The following is an 18,221-nucleotide window of genomic DNA, read 5'->3' on the forward strand; positions in this document are numbered from 1 at the left end:
ATTTTTGGTGTTTGACGCCTCTAAAGTGGCGATAGCTGGGGGAAGTACCTGTGTCATGTTATATACGGCTAGTAAGTTTATTAGCAGTCCCGCAGCGTTAAGATTTGCTGCGGTGAAAAGATGACTATTGTGGGGGAGTTCCCACATAGGGTGATGGCGGTTAAAGTCACCTAGCCATAATATATGTTCTCGCGCGTTTCCGGTGCCGCCTTGAGCGGCACGTCTCGCATTATGTTCTGAGGACATGTGTCTCTCGAGAAAGTGGAGAGTGTGATCACTGTCGCAGGGATTGTAGATATTATATACACGTACTTTTCCGAATGGGCCATCCAGTTCTATTGCCATGACGTTCGAAGACTTGACCGGGATTATATGCCAATTATTTTTGGAGAGGCGCTTATTTACAAGCATGATCACCTGGGATCGTCCGGGAGTAGAGTGGTGATCTGTGGGGTATATTACATCCCAGAACATCCTGAGGTTGGACGCGTTAGCAAGGTTGACAGGGTTGAGATACGGTTCTTGGATGCAAGCTAAATCATATACTTCCGGGTCGAGACTTCTTAACATATGTTCCCACGCGTTGAGGGACTTGCGTAAGTTTTGTTGCCAGATCTTGAAGTCATCTCGCGCGTGGTTGTTGTTAGGTGTACTAGACATTAGTTCCAACCAGGAGTGTCGTTAGTACTACCTGAGTAAGACAGATCCTGGGGCGGCGGCGTTGGGGACCAAGGTCTCGGTGAGCTTTGTGAGTTCGGTTGGGGGGCCTGTGTTGGTTGGGTGTTCTGAGGTTGACTGGACCATGCATCTGGCAAGCGGGATTGCCCCTTGGGACCTAAAGGAACATTGTTAGGATTGCGGGGGTTGTTTTCAAAGGCCATGCGTCGGTTGCGGTTGCTGTTACCGACTTCTTGCCACTCCCAATTGTTACGCTGTGGTGGGGGGTGTCTGTCTCCTTGCAGTGTGGGGTGGGGGCGCTCGTTGAGGACCGGCGCTGGGACGTCCGACCAGTCGGTATCTGCATTTGGAATGGTTTCCCAAGTTAATGGGTCGTCAGTGGGGAAAAAGGTATACTTGGTTTCGTCGTTCCTCCCCTTTTGGGCGTTCCATTTCTGGGCGAAGGTCGGGCATTCTCTGCTCCAGGATGCGTGCCCGTTCTCCTTACAGTTGACACAGGCATAGAGTGATGGATCTTCCACAGTGCATGTATGGGTGCGATGGTGTTCCCCGCAGGTGCCACAGGTGTCGTGGTCTTGAGGGCAGTCAGCTGCTATGTGCGAACCGTCAAAGGAGTGACATTTAAGACATCTAGTGGGTTCCGGCAGGAGTTTGCGTCCATAGACCTTCTTTCCCGCTATGGATAGACCGAATTTGATTGCGTGGTTCGCTCCTTCCTTGGTGGAGAAAGTGACCACTACATGTGCTGTGCGTTGATTCGGGTTCCTTCTTGCGATTGGTTTAATGTACTTAGCCTTGCTGACTGTGCGCGGCTTTAGGCCTGCTTTTTTCTCTATATCTGCTAATGCTGCTGTATTGTCCGGGACGAAGGAGATCGGGACGTTTTCCATTAATACATGGAAGGATCGTTCTTTAATGACAACATTGGTGCCGAAGAACTCAAGGAAGTTACTGCGATTGGCCGGGGTATTGAACCATTCTGCCGATGCGCTGGAGTTAAGTTCGTACAATACTCCGCCGTGGGGGAGTCTTCTTGCTGAGATGAACGTGAGGTCCTGCGGGTATTCTATCTTGTTCTGTGCCAGGAGTTCCAGTGCCATGGTCGCTTTTGATACCAGTTGCGCTTCCGTTAGCTGTTTGAGGGAGTTGTCGGAGAGCAGCGATCTTCTATCTATAAGGATTTGTCTTGATTGGGCTTCGCTGCGGGCTAGAATTTTGTTCAGTTGCGCGGGCATCCCCGCTTTGGTGGCTGCAGCGTAAGTCATTGATCCGTTAGATCTTGGGGGCTCCTCCCCATACAGACTCTGTTGGCTCGCTCTCGTTGAGGCGGCTTCTACCATTTTCTCTATTCCTTCTGATGATTGATTGAGTTGTTCACGTACCTCGGTAACAGCTTCTGCGAGCGTTGTTTTGTGAGTTGATGTTAGCTCCGATAGGGTGTCAACATTGATTTCTAGTGTTGCGATTGGGCCTTTCAGTAGCGAATCAATTTTGTCTATTACCCTTTCCATGTCGCTTGCTTGGTCTGCTTCGTAGAGGATGAAGGCGACGGCTCTGAGTATTTCTGTATTAGTAGCACCAATGTTTGTTGCGATACTAAGTTCAAAGAGGGCCGTCGCTATATCCTTGATGGCTTTGCCTGCTACCGGGAGTGAGAGACCGTGCGTGGCGAGAAGTTTCCTAGCCGTGATGGAGCTATTGATGTCGGTGCGGATTCCCATTCCTGTTGCGTGGTCTTCGATGCTCTTGCTTGTTGACAACAGGGGTTTGCTGGCTGTGGTTTTGCGGCTGTTTCTGGTTGACGGTCCTACCGTGGGAACGACTGCACTAGGACTTTGGGTGCCGCCTAGCGCCATTGTTCGACTCTTGGTAGTTTAGATTGTGTACTATTAGATGTTGAGAATGTTAGATATACTATAATTCTGAGAAAAAGAAAGAGAAAGGTTGAGTGTTGACGCCTAGAGGCGGCGGTCGCGCTGTTGAGCGCGATGTTGAGGTCCGGTTTTTTCGGGGTCCTTGCTGGGGTGCCACTTGGTGTAGGTCCAAGAAGCGATCTATCTCTGTAAGATGTTAGAACAAAAGCAACCATCTCTAAATCCACACGGTCTGGTTGCACATACTACAGTGACCTATCTCCGTATAATACGAGGGAACGGACGTGCATAATATCCCGTATGATACGGGCCAGCGGACCATGGGCCCATGATAAAAATATTCTCGACTATGACGGATGGGCCGGGAGGCAAATTATTCCCAATGGAGGCGGGTGGGCCCATGCAGGGAATATATAGAGTAGATGAGTGGGCCGATGTAAATGAATATTAGGTAGACGGGTGGGCCGAGGTAGCTGGATATTATGCAGATGGGTGTATTAAGGTAGATGTGTATGAGATAGATGGGTAGGTACTTGTTATCACATTCACGGGTGGGCCCAGACACATATTAAATTAGACGGGTGGGCCGAGGGTATTATAAAATATTGTATTATACGGGTGGGCCCAGATGCATATTAATTAGACCGGTGGGCCGAGGGTGTTGTATGGGATGTTGTATTAGACCGGTGGGCCGAGGGTGGTATACAATATAGATGGGTGGGCCCATGTGTATCATAATTGTAGACATGATGGAGCTGAGGTAGTTGTACATCAACCAAATCAGAGGAGGTAATAAATCAAAGTTACCAAGTTCCCGGAGCATCAGGTGATCTCCTGACATGGCAGTGCGAAGCTTGTGTTGCCCAACGAGACGCCAAGTTCCGGCCACCAGAATTTGAGTCAACTGTACCGAGTTCCGAGTTCCGGGACCCGGAACTCACCACATAAGTTGGTTAATACTTTTTGATGGTGCACAGGTTGTCTTGCAGAATGTGGAATCCGGGGTGCGAAGCTTGTGTTGCCCTACGAGAAGCCAAGTTCCGACCACCAGAATTGGAGTCAACTGTACCGAGTTCCGAGTTCGGAGTTCCGGGACCCGGAACTCAACACATAATTTAGTTAATACTTTCCGTGTTAAATGGCCAACTGAAGTTGAGATGTTTCTGAAGAGAGCAGCAGGTGATCTCTTGACATGGCCTCTGATGGTGCTTAGGTTGTCTTGCAGAATGTGGAATCCGCGGTGCGAAGCTTGTGTTGCCCTACGAGAAGCCAAGTACCGACCACCAAAATGTGGGTCAACCGTACTCAGAGGAGGTAATAAATCAAAGTTACCGAGTTCCCAGAGCAGCAGGTGATCTCCTGACATGGCTGTGCGAAGCTTGTGTTGCCCTACGAGACTCCAAATTCCAACCACCCAAATATGGGTCAACCGTACCGACCTCCGAGTTCCGGGACCCGGGAGTCGACAAATGAATATCTGATGACCAGCGAGTCAACCTTACTCAGAGGAGGTAATAAATCACAGTTACCGAGTTCCCGGAGCAGCAGGTGATCTCCTGATATGGCAGTACGAAGCTTGTGTTGCCCTATGAGACGCCAAATTCCGACCACTCAAATATGGGTCAACCGTACCGACTTCCGAGTACCGGGACCCGGGAGTCGACAAATGAATATCTGATGACCAGCACACTTCCAATCAGGTAGTATTTCATTGAGCAATGGATAATAATACATCTTTGACAGCGGCCAAAATTATCCATGGCTCCCTTATCTGATCCTCTCTATCTCCACCCCCTATAACACCAAAGTCCGGACATCCAGCATTCAGCGTCTGATTTCCCAAGATTAACATCCAGCATGAACGGTTCTTCCCCTTCCCCTCCTGATAGCATAAACATCTGGCGCACTTGGGCCCTGACTGTGACTTATGAAGCAGGGGAATATACTGAACAGAAATTCAAGGCAGAGAAGACTGGAGGAGGCCCAGTCATACCTTCCCCCAACCTAGACACTGATCTGGTGATGGCGTGCGATCGCTTGGCTGATGTACTCATAAAGGCATCTAAAAATCCCAGTGGGTCTTCCTGCAGATTCGGAAAATTCTATTTATCATTCAAATTCCTGCATGACAGTTCAGATGCAGATGGATATTGCAAGATATAGCAAATTGATCTCCCCGAAGGACACCGGGCATAATGAACATAAAGAGGCGAGGTTGCTTGAGAGGTGTCCTCCTGGCCATGAAGGCAAAAGGTTGGTCGATGAACCTGCAATAATTCTTGATGCATCCGGTGCCATCATTGCATGGTATCTCCCAGACGCCCTGACAGACACCACCCAGGTGTGTAATATACATTGTTACTCGATGGATATCGAATATTAATGGAACCTACAGAAGGAAATCAGGGAGGCCACCTATTTGCTCTCTCCAAGCCTCGAAAAAAGTGTAAGGGCTGATGGCAATTGGCGAACTAATCAAAGGTTGTTCAACCGGGGCTCGGAAGATGTTGGAGCAACTCCCGGATGCATCAATCTATCTCCGGCATGGTTTCAACAGGGACACGAGGTAGGATCTGATGAGATGGTGATTCCGGCAGTCATACTTACCAATCCCAAAGAATGTGTCAGATCCGGAGGTATCTGCATCATTGAAGGGACCTTCCTGCGAGAATATCCTCAAAGCCATTGCAAGGCCAGCAGCCATCGCGTCCGCGGCACTCAGAGTCATGCATCCTGAGCAGTACTGGGCAGGGTTGAGAACCTTGTCAAACCTTGTGTTAAGGTCGTACTCTCGTAAGATCGGATCCGAAGGACTTCGGCCTCAGCTCGTACGCTGTGCCCCTTTCCCAAGTACTGTCCCTTATTTCAAAGTACTAACGATAACGCGTCCGAAGGTCCGGACGGGTCTCGTAGTATATCCGGAAGTCTTCCGGATATCGGAAACGTGTATAAGGCTAATCCGGACGTATCCGAACTAGAAACTAACAGAGTAAAGACTACCCGAAGGTAGAGCCGAGGATATAGACTATCGGAATCTATCCGAAGTCTCGGAGAGTGACAAGAGTAAGGAGAACTCAAGTCCGGAGGACAGAAAGAGGACAAACTAAGATGATATTCGAACTGAGGTACTACAGGACATATACACGAGTTTATATACTATGAGGATAACGGAAGTATCAGTAAGCAAGGGTCCGAGGCTATGTACGAAGCATGTGCAAAGGTTATCAAACGCGAGTCGGAAATGAGACATAGGTTAACGGATCAGTAATCATACCGGTAATAAGCATAACCGAAACACCGGGAAGAGGAAATACCGAATAGGCTGTGTTTAACGTTATATGAAACAGGAAATGAATTAGAAAGCTTATCGTAAATCGGATCGGAAGCGGATCTATACATCGGACCGTACCGATCTCAGGGTCCGAGTCGGACGAGAGGGAAATATGGGATATACCAGAGCTCATAGTTAGTTTTTGATAATGGTTTGCAGTATCATATCTTTGAAAGGCGCTCTCAATCTTGAAGATTGTTTTGACACTAAACAACAAATCACACCTTACGAACTAGCAAAAGATAGGACTACTTGTTAAATCATATTTATTTTGGTTTGTTGATCAATCTACATGATGGGAGGTCCATTTTAGGCAGGAGGTCCCGCCGCTATGCCGGGGGACACTCATTTTATTGCGTTAGATCCTGAATCAAGTACATCGAACATAGAGTGTTTAGTTTAAATTAGTATTACAACATTTGCAAATGGTTGCATGTCGCATTGGTCAATATTCTGAGAATAAAACACCTTGTCCAAAACGAAACTAATCCATGTCTGTCAGCTTCTCTAAAAGAACTTTCTGGCGCATTTGCAAATTATGGAGAGAGACTGGTGATGTTGTCCCTCACACTCATGGCATTTCTGGTTGCCTGCAAACTTTACATTTCAACGATGTTCCTACCTCCTTTGACTTTGTGCATCATTCGACCTGACTGGTTCCTGGATGAGTTTACTTGACCTACTCGACAAACAAACCAGCTTGTTCTGTTCGTTTCACTATGGTGTGCCTGTGAACTTAGTGTAGATTTGAATGAAGACTTTGAGATAATAAATTGACTGAATTCCTATTAGAAATAATACTACAGTATATATTACTAAGGTACACCTAAATGTAAGTACCCGGTCTGTGTATGTAAGCGCGGACTTGTCTGTGGTCCATGAGTCAATGACAAATCTTGTCCATCTCGGACATTACCAGTTATTAGTTGTTCTCTACATTACTCATCCTTCTACATATACTAAGCCTTTACCTCCTGTGCTTGTACCATGACCATGACCATCTGACTCCAACACTCCCCCTCGAGCACAGCTTATTCCTATTGTTTCTTTCAATTCTTGAAAATGTGGTACTGGCAGTGCCTTTGCAAATGTGTCTGCAAGATTCTGGTCCGACAGCTCGTATTGGAGTTGGAGGATATCATTTTGGACAAGGCCGCAGATGAAGTGGTAGTGGAGGTCTATATGCTTGGTGTGTCTGTGAAATTTCTTGCTTGATGCCAATGCTATAACTCCTTGATTGTCACAGTATACCTTTGCGGTTGTCTTCATTGGCTCATACAACTCGTTTGTTGAGTTTTCCAGGTAAAGTGCTTTGCGTGCTGCTGATTCTAACACTATGTATTTTGCTTCAGTAGTTGATAGTGCGACAATACTCTGTTCTTGAGTGCGCCATGCAATCGGGAACCCATGCAATTGGACAACCTGTCTGGATATCAAATGCCTATGTGGCTGGCTTGCTGCATGTGTTAGCGATCCAATTGCTTGTTGATACAGTACATGTTGTTCGGATATTTCAGGTTTGGTGCCTGGCGAATGGTCTGACTGTTCTTTCATCAGAACCTATCCCTATTCCTATGAGTGTCTGCTACATCTTCGCATCCTTGAGATGGAATCTTTCCACAAATGCGTTGATTTTGTAGGTCAACACCTTCTGCCATTCTGCAGCATCTGGGCTGCTGAAGGCCTCATCCAGTGCCAGTTCTTGATGCGCGGCTGATGCCAATGGCCTATGAATGCCTGGTATGTCTTCCTTTTCTATTGCTGCATCATCTTTGTCACTCAAGGCCTCTTCCAGTATTGGCTCTCGATGCGCAGATGCCATCATATGAATGTCAGTTTCAGTTTCACCTGGTGTGTGTATTGCTCCTTCGTCTTGGCTTCTCAAGGCCTCATCTAATGTCGGCTCTCGATGTGCAGCTTCTAATGCTTTGATTATCATTGGAATTGGTAGGGAATGTGCACTCTGGGGAGTTTGTGCGACGGGCTGGACAATATTTGGTGCATTGATTTGTGTCACCTGGCTAGACTCCCCCTCGTCCAGTACGTCATCATGAAAATTGATGTCTGGCGGGACAAAACTAATGTTTCGTTTGACAGAAATTTGTTCTTCTTCCAGCCAATATGCTCAATATCTCCTCCTTTCCTCATCTATACCAGCAAACAATGCCTCCTCCGCTTGTACCTTGAGCTTCCTGTTATCTGGTGAGTGGACATAAGCTTGTCTTTCACATTTGCGAGCTACTGCTGACTCAATTCAATATAGTCCGTTGATCTGCAGAATTTCGGCTATGGTCTTTCGTTCTGGTACTGGGGTGAGTATTTTGCACATTCTATTTTCGAAGTGTACTGTGAAACCAGCTGTAGCGATCCTGTTGGCCGATATTAGCGTGAACATCACCTTTGGCATATATAGAGTGTCTTTGAGGGTTACAGTGGTCTTCTTCATCTCACAAGGTAAGTCTATCCTTATGTCCCCTTTCCCTATAGTGCTGATGGTAGAACCATCTGCAGTGTGCACATCTTGTGCTTTGATGGAGGTGTAGGTTATAAACTTCGAGTGATCGGGGCAGAAGTGGGACATTGCACTGGAGTCAATGATTGCTCCTCAGTGTTCCATAGGTATGTTCATTTGTTTTGCAACATTGGCAAGGTCTGATGAGGCAAAGGCATAGTTATCATTGCTTTCTGCTGTGTTAGCAGTCTGATTCAAGTGTCCTCCCTTCCTCTGTCCTTGACACAGTCCCTGTCCTTCCTTCCCTCCTCCAGGTCTCCAGCAATCAGACTTGTAATGTTCTTTCCTGTTGCAATTGTAACAGGTAATGTCCTCATTTCTGTTCTTCCTTTCATTTGTCTTTGCTGAGAACACATTGTTTCCTCCTTTTCTAGGAGCTTTGGGATGGGCTATCTGCTGGTGCTCATACTCCTCGGTGATGACATTCATCAACTCATATGAGGTAAGTGGCTGTTTCGTGATGCGTGCGGCTGCGTTGATTGATGAGAGTATTGGTCTGTAGGATTCTGGTAGTGATCCCATAACAATAGCATAGTCTCTTTCATCTATACTTGCTCCCATTTTTGCTAATGATTCTTGGATCTTCAATAGGTCTCCGAAGTGTGTCTTCACATCTCCGCCTTCTTCGCATCTGGTCTCCTGCAGTTTCCATCGCAGGTCTATCTGCACCATCTCTGTCATTCCTTTGTGTATGTGGCATATCTCTGCCCAGATCTTCGAGGCTTCCCAGAGGCTCTGGATGTGCAACAATAGTTGGTCCGAGACCATACTAAATATATGTTACTTGACAAGTGAGTCCTTCTGTTGAAACTCGTCTTCCTTCTTCTCCTGTTCTTCAATCTCTATTTGGGTAGCTACTGATTGGTTGGCTTCAGTGCTTGTCCTTGTGAATCGATCTTGAAAGGTACAGGCTCCTTCGTCCTACCATCAAGATAGCACATCAAACCTCGTGCTTGTATCATCATTTGGGCCCTTTTCTTATAGATTATCTAGTTCTTTCCATCATCAGAGAGCTGGGGGATATGATATAGCGATGAGGAGCTGGGGAGCATCATATCCATGGTAGTAGCAGGGCTCATAACCTGTAAATTTAGTGCAGATTTGAATGAAGACTTTGAGATAATTAAATTGACTGAATTCCTATTCGAAATATACTACAGTATATATACTAAGGTACGCTAAATGTAAGTACCCGGTCTATGTATATGTAAGCATGGACTTGTCTATAGTCCATGAGTCGATGACAAATCTTGTCCATCTCGGACATTACCGGTTATTAGTTGTTCCCTACATTACTCATCCTTCTATGTATTACTAAGACTTTTACTCCTGTGCTTGTACCATGACCATGTCCATCTGACTCCAACAATACTGTGAACTTTCCCAAGCAGGAATCTCTCGCATGAAGCTGAAGAAGATTGCAAAAGAACGAAATGAGACTCGAAGGGCTGACTTCATTAGATGAATGGCATAGTATGACCCAGAGGAGCTTGGATTCTTAGATGAGACATCCAAAGATGAGAGGACAACTTCAAGGAGGTTTGAGAGATCAAAGAAGGGAAAAAGAGCAGCAAAGAAGGGAGTCTTTGTGCGAGGGACACCACCTTTCTGCATTGGGCCTGCTCACCATTGATGGAATGATGATATGTTCAGTAATTGAAGGTTCATTCACTGTGGAGAAGTTTAAGGTCTTTCTTCAGGAAGATATTGTAAGTGCTATTCAACCTCTGAAACATGAACTCATTAGTTCGACCAGCTACCACTATGCTCTCCATACCCTGAGAAGCTTAGTGTGCTCGTCATGGACAATGCAACATGTCACTATGGTCACAGTGTTGCAGATCTTGTATATGAAGCAGATGAGTTCACATGTGATGCATAATAAGCCCTATTGACACACAACATAGTTTTGAGGTGTATGGCTCGAATATCTCCATCCATACTTATCTGATTTGAATCCAATTGAGGAAGCATTCTCCAAGATCAAGGCTTTCATTCGTCACAACCAGGATTACTTCTCAACAGAATTGGATGAGATTATCTATGATATGTACATCATCACAATGGATCAGATAACAGAATCAGATGCACTTGGGTATGTTATGCATGCAGGGTACTTCTAGCACAATTCCTCTCAATACAATACAGTGATGTAGACTAACAAAGAGCACAAAGTAGATTATATAACAAGAAACCATTCACCTGCACCAACACTTCATAGCTGGACGCATCACAGCAATCTCTCCCAGCTTGAACTCCATTTCCTTCAGCTCTGAGACAAGGATGTAACAGATAGTCTCCATGCCTGTATACCTGTTCTGGTGTAGCTTCATGTGGATATCATCGCTGAGGGTATAGTTGCTATAGAAATCATTGAGGGAAAGTGTTGGTCCATGCAGCATACCATAGGGAATCAGAGAGTCTGATTGACCACCTTCAGTGCATGATCCAGCAGGTGCAGGTTGAGGTATGTTGTTGTTTGGAGCTGCAGGAGGGAAAAAACACAGCAAGAAGCTCTGATGGGATGTTGAAATTGATGACAGTACCATGAGGCTGACTTGCAGGCTGTGCATGTTCAGCAAGGTGACACTGAAGAAGAGAGATAGTGCCCTTCTGCCCTGGGAGTGTATTGAATTTGGCATGGTTTGGAGGAGTCTCAAGATTTGCTTGTGCTTTGTCTTTGTTCTGAGTGTGAAGTGAGCAAATTATCATTTCACAATAGTCTACAAGAATACCCATGTAGCCACTCATACAGAAAGATGCTCATGTCTGAGCAGGAAGTGTTCAGGATGCTCTACATGGATGAAACAGAGCTCACTCATACATCCAGGCTTTAAACACATCCAATGGTCACAAAGTTGTTGAATTTTGTGTTGATCTTTATATTCAAGTTAGTCTCTAGTACCTTGGCTTTTTCTTTTGCTGACTGTAGGTAAATCACTGCATGAGAACATTGGTAAGAAGGCAAATATATTTACAGTCTTCTTTGGCTTCTTTTTCAGCTGCTTGTCATCTTCACTCTCATTCTCAGAACCTACATCATCCTCTCCAGAGCTTGTGTCTGTATCCCTGTCGTGATGGTTCACCTTTCCTCATTTTTTTCTTCTACAACATTTGTCAGTCAAGCATAATATGTGCATATATCCAGGAAAGATAACTGACCTTGTTCGTGCGAGCCTTGATGGTGATATTTGTCTGCAGCTCTTTGTGTTTTATGGCGTGCTGAAGCAAAAATTTGTAATCGCTGTCCAAAGCAAGAGCCAAAGGAGATGGTTGGATCCGTGGTACGGTCCAGACAATGTCATAGTCGTCATATGAGATCTTGCTGGGGTTGAGTTTTGCCAAAATCTGAGCAAGTAACTGTGCCTTCAAAGTATCGAATGGCAATTCAGCTGTTAGCTGCAAGAATGAATTGAGTGATTTCCTTTGTTTTCGGCTTTGCGAAGCTCTGCCTCCAAGAAAATGGAGAGGTAGTATGTCACTCATGTGGGAGCATGTGGGGCAGATATGTACATCTAGACAATGATCAGCAGAGAGATGTCAAAGATCAAGTCATACCAAGACTTAAGTATGTAGGAAAGAAAGAAACTGTCTGTGAAACACCAAGTTGAAAAATGATGTTGTGCACACACCTGTCTCCTTTGCGGCTTTCTTCTTCTTCGGACGACCTGGCTTGTTCTTGCGCTTTGCTGTGCCAGTTTTGCCAGAGTTTATCGTATTTGCGTCTAGTTATTCTCCACATTCTATTTGCCAAGTGAGAGTCATACATTCCACATCTTGAGCTTGAGTGTTCATATTTGCTTTCGAGCTCATGTCCACAGTGTCATGATCACTTGCGCTGAGGATATCTTAATCCTGGAAAATTCGACCCACTGACCCTATCCAACTGCCTGCCCCCATCCGCGTCTGTATAGTTATTGTTCACACATATCACATATATTATATATTAGATTTAATGTCAATATAATATCATGTATCAAGCTCACTGTTTCCCACACGTCCTCGCTGTCAGCCACCTTGCACACAGCATCAAGAATACTATATTTAGACCTTTGCCTCCTACCTCCGCTCAACATTTACCTCCTGCCTCTGCTCAAAATGACTGCGCAAGGACCATCATCAGCCCTTGAGATGTTGCAATCACTGCATCATCAGCTCCCTAATTGCTCACCTCCGACATTCAGCATGGTATTTCACTTCATTACACTTGCATCAGGACTCAAGGATTACATCATACTCGTGCAAGCTACTTCTCATCACCCTGATAGTACCCCTCTAGTTCTCTCTCCTGTGATCAAACTTTTCCTGGCTGGCAGCTGCAATATTTCGGAGAGTGATGTGGATATATATTGGAAGGTTCTTAGGAACATTGTGTGGCATGGCAATGAAGGTGTATCAAGTCATGTAGACATGTCACTCTTTGCGCATCACGGATGACAGCATGGAATAAGTGAGTGGTGTTGCTAGTATGAAGATTACTGACATGGATGACATATGACTGACAGCACCATGCATTCTTTTTCCACCTCATCACACATGTCAGACATGCAACTGTCCTGCTCATGTGCAAGGCTCTGTCCTCAAGAAGGCAGAACAACAACAAGTCATTATCTACACACTAGATAATGGGCCTATTGCGACATATTCTGTCCACCTCTATTGTGCCAGTATGTATCTAGCATGAATCTTCTTTTTCTCATCATCATGACACATTCAGACTGCAATACAAACTACCACCACGGCTTTAGTGTCAAGGCAGGTGTTTAAACATTCTATCCTAGGATCCTGGATGTCCTGCAAGTGGGTGGACATCAATTTGTGGAGACAAAGGTTGTTCATCTGTGGTGCACAATGATGCTTGTCTCATGGTAAGTACGCCAGGCTGACAATTTGACATATTTCTGATTTCTGCCTCATCCAGGACATTCATGTCAAATTGTGCATGACTGTATAACTCAGCGCTGATGCAGAATTCCATACCACCTCCCAGCTTTCCATGGAACTTCAAGCTTGCTGGGGATCATGTCTGGCATGGGTTTGTACAACTCACCCTGATCGAGGATGCCATGGAGCACCATGCAGTCTTGTTAGTACCCCAAGATGGAGACCAGAAGGCCCGCTTCATGGACACCATCATTAACTGCAACAATCACATCCGAACTTACAGCCAAGAAGAGCTTCGACACTACTGCAACAAACGCACCCACTTCTTTAGGGACGATGCAGGAGCAGTCATAAGCAATTTTTCTGTTGTTGTTATTGATGGGGTCACTGTTGGCCATCTGTGCTGCGCTATCCATAACTGCCATGTGCCCCTTAACAACAACAACCATCACTTTTGCCTGACTCATACACTCACCCATGGCCACAAATGTGCTATTGTTGGCTGTAGCAATGACATCCTCATCAAGAGCAAGGTTTTCCACCTTGCAGAGTACAAAGCGGTCAAGAACATGCACCAAATTTGGGGGCAAAGCCATTTCCAACTTCAGCAGCGTCTTCAGCATTCCCAACTCGCAAATCCCACAGATTCCATTGCACAGGATGTGCCATTGGATGAACTCATCGATGATGCCCCACTTGAGGAAGATTTCACACTTGCTGTAGATGCTGATGGGACTGTGCAAGCTGCCACAGCGCAGGACAGTACTGCTGCCAGTGGTAGAAAACTCCGTGCACAATTTGGGCGCTAGCGCACGCATAATGAACAACTGATTGTTGCCCCGTGCAGGATGATACTTGCAAGGGAGACCGGAAGGTGTTGGAAGTGTCATGGTATGTGAGCATCGTCAGCGCTACAAATGGCCTGCTAATATAAATAATCCAGGAAATGATTAAACATGTATTCCGTTCTGATGACATCAAGCCAAAGCACATATTCTATGACAATAACTGCATGCTCTCTAAGATTGTCAGGGATGATGTGTACTTCAAAGACATCAGCCTTTCCGTTGATGTTTTCCACTTCAACTGCAAACATGCAATTACCGACTGGTGGTGCCAGGAAAACTGCAATCCTGCATCATTTGAACATCTCCTTGGAGAAGACGGTGCCAGGTGGTACTTCAATTCGTCAGTCACAGAACAGACAAATGTCTGGTTTGGGGGATATCATGCCATCTGTCATGAGATGATAGTTCACAGGTATAGATTTTTTCTTGATGAGATGGTCTTACAAAGAATAGGTTGACAAGGGCAAAGCTGGAAAAGGAGGGCAGATGTCCTGCTAACTGGCCATTGAGTGGGTAGATAGTTGTTTTGTGATATCCTGATGAACCCATATACTTTTCATTGGGCGTCCCAAGGGTGTCCTGGGTACTGGGTATGCACTCTGGACCCATAGGCACATATTTACCATCACTCAGCCGCTAAGAAATGCCATGAGAGTGAGTAATCGCCTGGTGAAGGCCCAAATGAGAGTGGGGAGAGGGCCTGTGATAATGAGCATGCAGGGTCTGCATGTAGGCGAATTAAAGAAAAGAGAGTGTCAGAAGGTGATGGGGTAGGAACATTGAATGGCAATGGTTCTGATGAGTGCTTGAGGTATGATGGGAGTGGAGGGGTGACACAAAAAGGCAATTCTTGTCGTGATCAGTTGTAGGACTCAAAGACCTGTGATATTGGTGCATCCATCAGCTCAGAGAACTACAGATGTAAACCGAATGTGCGCTTCCAGTCTAGACCCTTGATAGGGTCAACGTCCGGACAATGCTCTAGACTACTGGCTTTTGACCCTTCCACAACATCTAGAATTCCAGTGAGTAAGGCATAAATTTTGCGCGTACTCTCCCCGATGTGAACATCTATCTGCTGGGTCGTGCCCAACCGGTGCATCACAATGCATGCACATCACAGCAAACCGATGCTGGGCTCATAAGATCTCACACAGATCTACCCTAGAGGAACTGAACTATTTGCATAAGTGACGCAGCAAATAAATGCGGATGACCAGCAAGATGAAAGGCAAAAGTCAACTGTAAAATAGAATGACGGTGGTAACCTGACACCCATGCACCCAAATTCTTTGTTCTTTTACATGGCATGCTATTCACTAACATCCAACTTGACGACTTCTCGCTGACCCTCGCTCGCTTCCTTGAGCACACATCAGTGCCGTGCTTGAATATGGTCGTCCAAGCAGCATGCTCCGTAATATTGGTGGCATAGGTGCTCATGACACTGGCACAGGTGTTCCAGCTGTAAAGGTTGCCAAGAAGTATCAAGTTATGCCTGCATTCTGCGATGAAGATGGTGAAGAGAAAATGATGGACGTGGATGACGAAGGCACTAAACAAACATCTCCAGCTCTATCAGATGCAAATATCCCTATGGAGCTGCCGGTGTCATTCAAACTAGAAAGTCTTTGAGCGGGATACTAGAAGAGTGGAGAGGAGAGGCAGGGAAGGAGCATATGTGCATGTTATGCTGGAGAGTCAGCAATCTCCACAGTTAGGCGGCCTGCTGAGGTAAATAATGACATTGCGATGGCTATTGTGTGACATGTACGAGATATAATATAACCAGCGTATAAAATAACAAATGCCCAAGTATTGAGAAATAGTATACAGTAAGAGAACCACAGGTCACAGTGCATGAGCAAGACACTTCTTCGCCGCTTTCTCTGCAGCACCTTTGGCAGGATAGGCTGCCATAAATGCAGACCATAAGCCAGCAGGAGTGCACCTGCCTCGATAAATGCAGCCCTTGCTGTGGGTCCTGCCTGCTGCCAGCAAATACAATCATCACTGACAGTCTGGGAGCGATAGGGAACATCTCCAAAGACATGAGTAAAAGCCTCCTTGACGCTGTGACCAGACTTCCTTGCATTCTCCATGGAAATAGAACCTGCATTGATGTCAACTGCATAGTACCATCGCAGCCAGAGTGGTAATACGCCAGTAGTTTCAACCTCAATCGGGTACTCATACGACACTCCAGGAGAGGGCCTATCATTGTCAGGAGCAGCTTAGTCAGAGGAAATGCTAATGACATCAATGGATGGCTCCCACTTGACATGAAGGGGCTTTGGGACTGGTTGTTGCATCTCATCATCCATTGAATCATTGGAGGAGATGCTTATTTCATCAGAGGATCACTCATGCTTGATAGTAGTATGAAGGATGGGGTGAGTTGCTGGCAGTGCATGTGCTAGCTCTAGAGTATCATCAGAGGAATCCAAGTTGATGCGGCATTGATGATGAGAATAATTAGAAGAGAAATGTGGCCTCCGCTTTTGTAATATAGCAGTTTGCTGTTCACTATCAGAGCTAGTGGTGCTGACATGAAGATTGCTGGTAGTATTGCGGACATGGGCTCACTTGCCTTTGAGGTTGTTATGAATGTGAGGGATAGTCTGTGGCTGCCGATTGATGTAATACTTGTCGAAGTCAAGCACAACTTTGACATTGAGGTTCTTGAAGTAGACATGATTGCCTGGAAGGGTAAGGACATAACCAACAAATATTTTATTCCAGCATTGCTGCGTCGCATTGAAGTAGTGACAGCCATCATCAGTGGAGAGTCCAAGATTGTGAAGCTACTCCACAGTGACCCTAAAATGCGGCAGAATGATTCTGCTTTGAAACTCGCAGACTGCAGGCATCTCTCCATCCTAATCACATTCTAAATTAAACTCTTATTGCTATAGTAAAAAAAACATACCACTACCCAGCCAAATACAGTAACAGTGTTCTGTGCTGTGAGGGCAAGCTCACATTTGAGAGACTGTGCTTCATGCTTGCACAGATGCTCTACCTCTTACTTGGCATATGCATCTGTGAAGATAGGTGGTAGCTGTAATGGGAGGCGTGGATTAGAATAGAAACCCACATCAGGTGCAGGAACTGTAGCATGGCCTTTTCCATTACCTGTTGTAACCTAGCTTGGGGTAGGTAGTGTAGATGGACCGGCAATGGGAGCCTAAGAGGAGGATGATGATGCAGTGTCAATTAAGGTAGGGTCAATGACAGGTGAGGGAGGACAAAGTATGGCATCAGATACAAGTAAGGCTAGATCAATGACAGGTGGTGGAGGATGAAGTATGGTGCCAGATATAAGTAAAGCAGGGTTGATGGCAGGTGGTGGTAGGACAAGTACAGTGAGGTTAGCAATGGATGACGTAGGTGTAGCTTCAGGTGGTGGGTGCAGGTGTAGTACCTCACCAGCAGGTCCAGGAGCATTATGGCCCTTTGCATCACAGCCGCCAGACATCCAACAGTACTTTCTGCACATACAGTGGCTCAAAAAAGTATCTGAATATTTATGTATTTTCAAGTAGTTGGGCAATGGCAAGCCAGGACTCAATAATAACAAATAATATAGGGACACATCTAGAAGCCCTATATCCTGGCTCGAATTTGAGATATTCAACATGAGAATCAAATCATATATGGGCAAGTGTCACAACCCCTTAAACGAATTAATGCAGGGCAGAGACTAGGACTCAAACAACAAGATAATCACAAAGAGGATAAGGCAGCAGGTACGTCTTGGATTGCTCACTTGGAGATACAAGAGGTTTGAACTAAAGAACTACTGACTACGACGATCTACCTATATACACATATTGAAACTGAGATCGAAACTGAGTATGAACTAACTAACCAATCAGAATAATTAAAGGTATCGTACAATTCTATATATAACTATGATGTCATAACATGTGCCGCAGCCGCAGTAAGACTCTGGAACATTCCAAGAGTGTCGCGAGGCATGACGTCAACATCTTCGGCATTGTCCGATCGATCACATGACTCTGGTAATTCTACAATAGACGCAATAATAGGAACTTCTTCAACAGTAAACATATTCTTAGGAACAGACACTG

The 18,221-nt window shown here is 45.6% G+C and overlaps 4 protein-coding genes across 4 annotated transcripts; 2 read left to right on the forward strand and 2 right to left on the reverse strand.

Annotated features, from left to right (window-relative positions):
• Window positions 1-2,295: 2,295 nt before the first annotated feature.
• On the forward strand, window positions 2,296-2,732 carry F5891DRAFT_1043312 (uncharacterized protein). The gene has a single exon (XM_041362133.1). The coding sequence runs from the start codon at window positions 2,308-2,310 to the stop codon at window positions 2,554-2,556; it is 249 nt and encodes an 82-aa protein (XP_041224236.1). The 5' UTR covers window positions 2,296-2,307; the 3' UTR covers window positions 2,557-2,732.
• Window positions 2,733-10,593: 7,861 nt separating this feature from the next.
• F5891DRAFT_981803 (uncharacterized protein) lies at window positions 10,594-12,208 on the reverse strand (the record flags this gene model as incomplete). Its single annotated transcript, XM_041377156.1, has 8 exons — window positions 10,594-10,880; window positions 10,942-11,080; window positions 11,301-11,321; window positions 11,374-11,456; window positions 11,482-11,500; window positions 11,558-11,910; window positions 12,028-12,120; window positions 12,163-12,208. The coding sequence occupies 8 exons, from the start codon at window positions 12,206-12,208 to the stop codon at window positions 10,594-10,596; spliced, it is 1,041 nt and encodes a 346-aa protein (XP_041224237.1).
• Window positions 12,209-12,493: 285 nt separating this feature from the next.
• On the forward strand, window positions 12,494-14,088 carry F5891DRAFT_981804 (uncharacterized protein; the record flags this gene model as incomplete). Its single annotated transcript, XM_041377157.1, has 5 exons — window positions 12,494-12,785; window positions 12,967-13,062; window positions 13,113-13,154; window positions 13,197-13,263; window positions 13,386-14,088. 5 exons carry the CDS (start codon window positions 12,494-12,496, stop codon window positions 14,086-14,088), a joined length of 1,200 nt encoding a protein of 399 aa, XP_041224238.1.
• Window positions 14,089-15,978: 1,890 nt separating this feature from the next.
• F5891DRAFT_981805 (uncharacterized protein) lies at window positions 15,979-17,259 on the reverse strand (the record flags this gene model as incomplete). The annotated part of the gene is made up of 6 exons (XM_041377158.1): window positions 15,979-16,040; window positions 16,079-16,118; window positions 16,146-16,341; window positions 16,714-16,874; window positions 17,057-17,091; window positions 17,157-17,259. 6 exons carry the CDS (start codon window positions 17,257-17,259, stop codon window positions 15,979-15,981), a joined length of 597 nt encoding a protein of 198 aa, XP_041224239.1.
• Window positions 17,260-18,221: the final 962 nt, after the last annotated feature.

The sequence above is a fragment of the Suillus fuscotomentosus genome (genome assembly GCF_016647785.1).
Source record: "Suillus fuscotomentosus strain FC203 chromosome Unknown F5891scaffold_38, whole genome shotgun sequence".
Lineage (NCBI taxonomy): Eukaryota > Fungi > Basidiomycota > Agaricomycetes > Boletales > Suillaceae > Suillus > Suillus fuscotomentosus.